This window comes from Drosophila guanche, unplaced genomic scaffold, assembly GCF_900245975.1.
Source record: "Drosophila guanche unplaced genomic scaffold, DGUA_6, whole genome shotgun sequence".
Taxonomy (NCBI): Eukaryota; Metazoa; Arthropoda; class Insecta; order Diptera; family Drosophilidae; genus Drosophila; species Drosophila guanche.
This window is the reverse complement of record NW_022995754.1, coordinates 907,011-913,274: the sequence shown is the minus strand read 5'-3', so window position 1 is coordinate 913,274 and position 6,264 is coordinate 907,011. Positions and strand designations below refer to the sequence as shown.

Here is a 6,264-nt window from a genome sequence, read left to right as displayed (position 1 = left end):
CGAGGAAAACAAAACAAAAATCGAGACAAATGAGTTGCAAAGCAAATTTCTGTAATGGGGATCTCTGAGCCCCCCTTAAGCGGAGATCCCCGCTTTTAATTGTAAAGTATATTTCGTTTCCCAAACAGAAGATAACCTAAATCCTTCCCTAATCAACCCAATACCCAAATCTCCTCTGCCACGCCCCAGCAAACCCCGAACGTATAGACACGTGTATTCTCGCTTCGTTTGTTTTAATCGTACATATATAGCGTATATAGAAAGACACAAGAGATGGCTTAAAAGAAATGGAAAGAAGGGAAAAACAAATATTCATAGAATATCTCAATAAATTTAGTAATTATACACGAAACGCAATGCATATACATATATACACTAAAATATACACTAAATTATATATATATACTAGTCGTAAAATGTTTTATTATACCTATACATATATTATAAACTATATATTATACATACTTCTACAAGATAAAGATATTATATATAATAATAATTAGTGACTCTTCCCCCAAGTAAAGTGAAGGGGAACCGAAACTCCTCTCGGAATGTGTAGGGTGTCCGTGTGTCTTGTCCCATTTACATAAATACATATACATACATATATATCTATGATCATGATCTATGTGTGTACGTGTACTCGTACTTGCACACGCAGTAGCCAAGCCCAAAGATATTATTATTAGCTGATACAAAAAAGAGCGATACGACTCGTACTACTCACATTGATACGTTTAGCAATGGCAAAGACTCAATTGGTTTATGTTTAATCTATGTTTCGAGTGCAAAGAGAATGCTTTTATCATACACATTACACATACTACAATACCATAAACAATTGTAATTATTTAACTGATATTTTCAAGGATTTTAAACAACAATTTTATACGTAACGAGGAAAAACCACACAAATAAAAATCATTTCAAAATACACAACACACATCTGGAAAGAGATATCGAAGAGATAGGGGCGGCAGTCTAGCCTATATACCCATTAACAAAGTTGATATAATTATATACATATATGGATGTGCGTATAATACTTTGCCTTTCTTTAATCCCACAAAAATCTGTCTGTCTAGCGACAACAACCAGAAAGCTGATAAAGCCCCAAAATATGCGTACACACACAAATACATCAATATATTTCTGTAACTTCTATGATACACCCCAAGCGGTTGAAATGCGCAACAGATACTAATATCTACCAAGAAAACGGATCAAAAACAAAGTAATTCAATGAGAAATAAAAATGATATTTAAAAATGTATTTAAACTTTCATACCAGCGGGGGATTCAGTGCTGTGAAACGTTGTTGGCGTGTTCCAGGGCCGTATCTGTTTCCCACTCCACAACGCACACCTTGCAACATTCTTAGAGATGCGACTTTTGTATCGATGATGGACACGTACCTTGTTGTGCTAGCACACCTTGTGAAAGTCATGTAGGAGTTCCGTACAATTTCTTTTGTGGCCCTCTTATGGAAAACCAAATTATCATTTAAATCGCTGTCATGCCCAATTGAGACATTGGAATCTACTTTTTCGAAAAGTTTCATCGAAAAAGCCTACACATGATATACATCGATAGATCGATATACATTCAACAAATCCTACTCGGCAAGAGGAAAAAGACGAAATTAATATATAATAATAGAATATTATACCGTGATAATATTGCCAAGCGATCTTATTTGTGTCTTCAGCATCAGCAATTGGGCAACGAAAGCCACGACCTCAAAGGTACGACAGCAAACGAAAGCAAGAGCAAGCCAGCCAGCCAACCAGCAGCAGCAACAACAACAGCGCAGCAGAAAGTCAGTCAGCAGCCACCACAGAAGATACGAGACCGAGTCAGCCAGCCCGAAAAAGAGCCCAAGACAGCAGCAGCAACAGTAGCAGCAGCAAGCATAATGCCACTCTTTGGGAAGTCCCAGAAGTCGCCAGTGGAGCTGGTCAAGTCGCTGAAGGAGGCAATCAATGCCTTGGAGTCGGGCGACCGAAAAGTGGAGAAGGCGCAGGAGGACTGCAGCAAGAATCTGGTGTCCATCAAGAATATGCTATACGGCAGCAGCGACACAGAGCCGCCAGCGGACTATGTGGTCGCGCAGCTGTCGCAGGAGCTGTACAACAGCAATCTGTTGCTGCTGCTCATACAGAACCTGCACAGGATCGACTTTGAGGGCAAGAAGCATGTGGCGCTGATATTCAACAATGTGCTGCGGAGACAGATTGGCACCCGGTCGCCCACAGTGGAGTACATCTGCACGAAACCGGAGATCCTGTTCACACTGATGGGCGGCTACGAGGATGCGCACCCAGAGATTGCCCTGAATTCGGGCACCATGCTGCGGGAGTGCGCCCGCTACGAGGCCCTGGCCAAGATCATGCTCCACTCGGACGAGTTCTTCAAGTTCTTCCGGTATGTGGAGGTATCCACCTTCGATATCGCCTCCGATGCCTTTTCCACCTTCAAGGAGCTCCTCACGCGCCACAAGCTGCTGTGCGCGGAGTTCCTGGACGCCAACTACGACAAGTTCTTCTCGGCGCACTACCAGCGGCTGCTCAACTCGGAGAACTATGTGACACGGCGCCAGAGCCTGAAGCTGCTGGGTGAGCTGCTGCTGGACCGTCACAACTTCACCGTGATGACGCGATACATTTCCGAGCCGGAGAACCTCAAGCTGATGATGAACATGCTGAAGGAGAAGTCGCGCAACATCCAGTTCGAGGCGTTTCACGTCTTCAAGGTGTTCGTGGCGAATCCGAACAAGCCGAAGCCGATCCTGGACATCCTGCTGCGAAACCAAACGAAACTGGTCGACTTCCTAACCAATTTCCACACGGACCGATCCGAGGACGAGCAGTTCAACGACGAGAAGGCCTATCTGATCAAGCAGATAAAGGAGCTGAAACCGCTGCCCGAGGCCTAGTTGACCATCGATGGATGGTCAATGTCGGCGCCTGGGGCAAACGAACCATAACGAGAACGAGATCAAGAACAGGAACATCATCTGGGCCATCGATGGTGGGTCAGTCAGACAGCAGGAAGGAAGGAAGGAAGGAGAAAAAGGTTTTGTGTGTGTGGGTTAAAGCAAATATATATTATATATACTATACTATATTTTGTGACGATGAGACAGACGATGACTACACTTGTGAGTAACTAAACAATAATTTAGACACCAACCACAATGATACTGATAAAACATAACGATAAAGCTAAACAAAACAAAACACATAAAACAATGAGTAAGAGTAAATAGCGTAAAGAGAAGTAATAATGTTGCGAATTTAACATATAAATACATTAAACACACGACCCCGAACCGAACCGAACCGCACCGAACCCCGGCACGGCCCGGCCCCCTCCACAATGGCCACGGCCACACCTCTCACATCGCCTCGGCTCACCTCAATCCAGCTTTTATGTTTTTCATTTCTTTCTTTCTTTTCTGCCTTTTTTTCTCCACGTTCCACACGAAGTGATTCGGATTCGAGAGTGTGTGCGGTTCGTTGTTGTTTTTCCAGTTAAGAGTCGTCGAATTGGATTGGATTTGATTCCTCATCGTTTGCTTTTCTTTTCCCCTCTAGACCTATTTTCCTATTCCCCTGTTCAGAATAGTTGTATTTGAAATTGAAGCGTTTTTTAAAAACGAACCAACACGCCCCCACCCGGCCCACTGTCCCTTGCCCTCCTGCCTCCGGCCACCTGCCTGACTGAGGAAGTCAATGAAGATTCGAAATGAGTTTTGACCTAAAAATGTAATTCCACGCAAAATTCATGATGAAAAGAAACTAAGTACTAAATACCGCGTAATAATAATAATTCATAGTGATAATTGTTTGTGCATCCTTTGGCATAGACTGCATAGAGAAGAGAGAGTGGGAGCCACACAACACACACAGACACACCACAGAACACACATACATATGTACACACATTACTACAAAGGGAAGTAAAACAACAACATTGCGAGCATAATAAATATACGATTATTATAATTTATATTATTCCCAAAATTAAAGAGCCAAACTAAAAGAGAAATACAATTAGTCATATTCTTTGCCGGGCTTGTTGGGCAATGGGTGAGGTGGGGGTGTTAGTGATTTCTTTTCCCCGCCCCGCCCTGAGTCATGTGCAGAGTTGCCAGGGCGGCAGTGGCGGCAGATCGATCAAGGGCTGGGCAGCTACACATTTCACAGAAATGACATTTATTTTAGTGTATACTTAGAATAGATTTAGTTACGCTAACTAGGGCTACATAGAATATGTACTATGAGATATGCGATTCCTGACCTAGCGCCGCTTTTTCTTCTCCAGCTTGCGGATCTTGTGTAGGCGTGCCCTCACCGGCTCACTCTCCCTCTCCGCTTCATTGGTGTCCACCGCCTCCTCACCGGCCATCAGCACAGCGGCCGAAATGCATACGAACTGGAATATGGCTCCCACATAGAGTCCATACCGTATCAGTACACTGAACAAGTCCTCCTCTCCATATTTATCTAGGGAAGCGGCGGCTGCCGCACCCGTGACAATACTCTCCACAGATGCCGACATTTCGAATTTCACAGATAATGCAAAAAACAATAGAACAATAGTTTGGGTTTTTCAAGATTTGTTTAATTGTTTGTATTGAGTAGGGATGGGAAACTGGAATATATCGATGTATCGTATCCCACACTCATTCTAGTCGCGGCAGCCAAGTTACTTATCACCAATTTTTGCATAATATATAATAGATTTTATTAGTAATAGGGCAACACAAAGTTTAATTATGTCATGTTTTCGGCTGGCAACTGCCACAGCCCTAGCGGCTACACGTCCAATGTCGGTAAGCGGCAGGACCTCGCGATTTCTGTGCAATAGAGCGCATCAGGAATTTGCATTGGCCCGCCGCCCCTTTAGCAAAACAACATCACCACCAGGCAATGGCAATGGCGTGAAGAAGCCCCCAAATGGAACATTCAAGCTGGCGCTGTTCGGAGCTGTTCTGGGCGCAGTCACGGGATCAGTCTACACAGTGTATTCGCGGTGGACTGATATCGACTCCCACAAAGAGCACGAGCACACGCCGCCCAAGCGTGTGGAGAACATGCCGGCGGGCGTGCGTATAACCAAGCGTTACGTGAACCCAAAGGACACCTCCGGGCTGGACATTGTGTTGTTCCAGTTCCAGACATGTCCGTTCTGCTGTAAGGTTCGAGCCTACTTGGACTACATGGGCGTGTCCTACTCCGTTGTCGAGGTGGATGCTGTACTCAGGCAGGATATCAGATGGTCGGTGCTGAAGAAAGTCCCCATGGTGCTCTTGCGGCAACGGGATGGTGATGGTCAATACGTGCAAATGGTTGACTCCAGTGCCATTATATCGCTGATAGCTACGTATCTGCACGACAAGCGCACCGATATCCTCGAGCTGGCAGAATTCTACCCACACATTTCCTTCTTTGACGACGAAAGCAAGAAAAAGACGGACATCTTGAACAAGTACTTCGTCATGTATCAGGATCGTGCACCCAAGAATGTAACCAAGGAAACGGAGGAGTAAGCGCAAGTGAATTTAACATTCCCCGATTGTCCTCATTCAATTGTGTCCTTACAGAATTGAACGCAAATGGAGGAGCTGGGCGGACGACCACTTGGTGCATCTCATTTCACCAAACTGTTACCAGAGCATGGAAGAGTCGTTGGAGACATTTGAGTGGTTCTCAAAGGCGGGCGAGTGGGATGTGCATTTTCCGAAGTGGGAGCGAAATCTGATGGTTTATTGCGGGGCCGTAGCCATGTGGGGGATTGCCAAGATGTTGAAACGTCGTCATGCTCTCACCGATGACGTCCGATCTCACATGTACGATGCCCTGGACAAGTGGACCACCGAACTGAAGAAGCGAAACACAAAGTTCATGGGCGGAAAGCAGCCTAGTCTGGCGGATCTCTCAGTTTTCGGTGTCCTGAGCAGTATGGAGGGATGCCAGACATTCAAAGACTGCCTCCAGAACACAAGCATTGGTAAATTGTTAATTTGTTTTCATAGAAAAACAAGACTAAAATAAGTATTATTTTCTCTGTGTATTTTCAGGCAAATGGTTTTATGACGTCAAGGAGATTGTGGAAAAGAACCGAGGACAACTGCACAGGGAACGCATTGAGGGTGTCGTTTTGCCGGCTTAGAACGAACAATTGCATACATTTACCCAAAGATTGTTATACACGAATAAAATAACAAGTTAATTCTTTTTTGAAACAATCGATAGGCAA

At 44.5% G+C, this 6,264-nt stretch overlaps 3 protein-coding genes across 4 annotated transcripts; 2 read left to right on the top strand and 1 right to left on the bottom strand.

The window, feature by feature from the left end:
* Window positions 1-1,561: 1,561 nt before the first annotated feature.
* Window positions 1,562-6,237, top strand: LOC117589085 (prostaglandin E synthase 2). Of its 2 annotated transcripts, XM_034280720.1 has the most exons (4): window positions 1,562-1,801; window positions 4,937-5,550; window positions 5,609-6,015; window positions 6,086-6,237. In XM_034280720.1, exons 1-4 carry the CDS (start codon window positions 1,577-1,579, stop codon window positions 6,175-6,177), a joined length of 1,338 nt encoding a protein of 445 aa, XP_034136611.1. In that variant the 5' UTR covers window positions 1,562-1,576; the 3' UTR covers window positions 6,178-6,237. The 2 variants fall into 2 exon arrangements, with proteins under 2 accessions (XP_034136611.1, XP_034136612.1); XM_034280721.1 differs by lacking the exon at window positions 1,562-1,801 and having other exon boundaries at window positions 4,707-5,550.
* Window positions 1,801-3,790, top strand: LOC117589084 (protein Mo25). Its single transcript, XM_034280719.1, has one exon. The coding sequence runs from the start codon at window positions 1,916-1,918 to the stop codon at window positions 2,933-2,935; it is 1,020 nt and encodes a 339-aa protein (XP_034136610.1). The 5' UTR covers window positions 1,801-1,915; the 3' UTR covers window positions 2,936-3,790.
* Window positions 3,976-4,664, bottom strand: LOC117589088 (protein anon-73B1). The gene has a single exon (XM_034280726.1). It carries the CDS (start codon window positions 4,561-4,563, stop codon window positions 4,303-4,305), a length of 261 nt encoding a protein of 86 aa, XP_034136617.1. The 5' UTR covers window positions 4,564-4,664; the 3' UTR covers window positions 3,976-4,302.
* Window positions 6,238-6,264: the final 27 nt, after the last annotated feature.

Bases quoted from the DNA above. Each gene is read 5' to 3' on its own strand.
- LOC117589088 (XM_034280726.1), bottom strand. From the start codon at position 4,563: ATGTCGGCATCTGTGGAGAGTATTGTCACGGGTGCGGCAGCCGCCGCT.
- LOC117589084 (XM_034280719.1), top strand. From the start codon at position 1,916: ATGCCACTCTTTGGGAAGTCCCAGAAGTCGCCAGTGGAGCTGGTCAAG.
- LOC117589085 (XM_034280720.1), top strand. From the start codon at position 1,577: ATGATATACATCGATAGATCGATATACATTCAACAAATCCTACTCGGC. The intron at 1,802-4,936 runs ACAACAGCGCAG...CCACCAGGCAAT, and splicing joins GCCAACCAGCAGCAGCAACA to GGCAATGGCGTGAAGAAGCC. The intron at 6,016-6,085 runs GTAAATTGTTAA...GTGTATTTTCAG, and splicing joins CCTCCAGAACACAAGCATTG to GCAAATGGTTTTATGACGTC.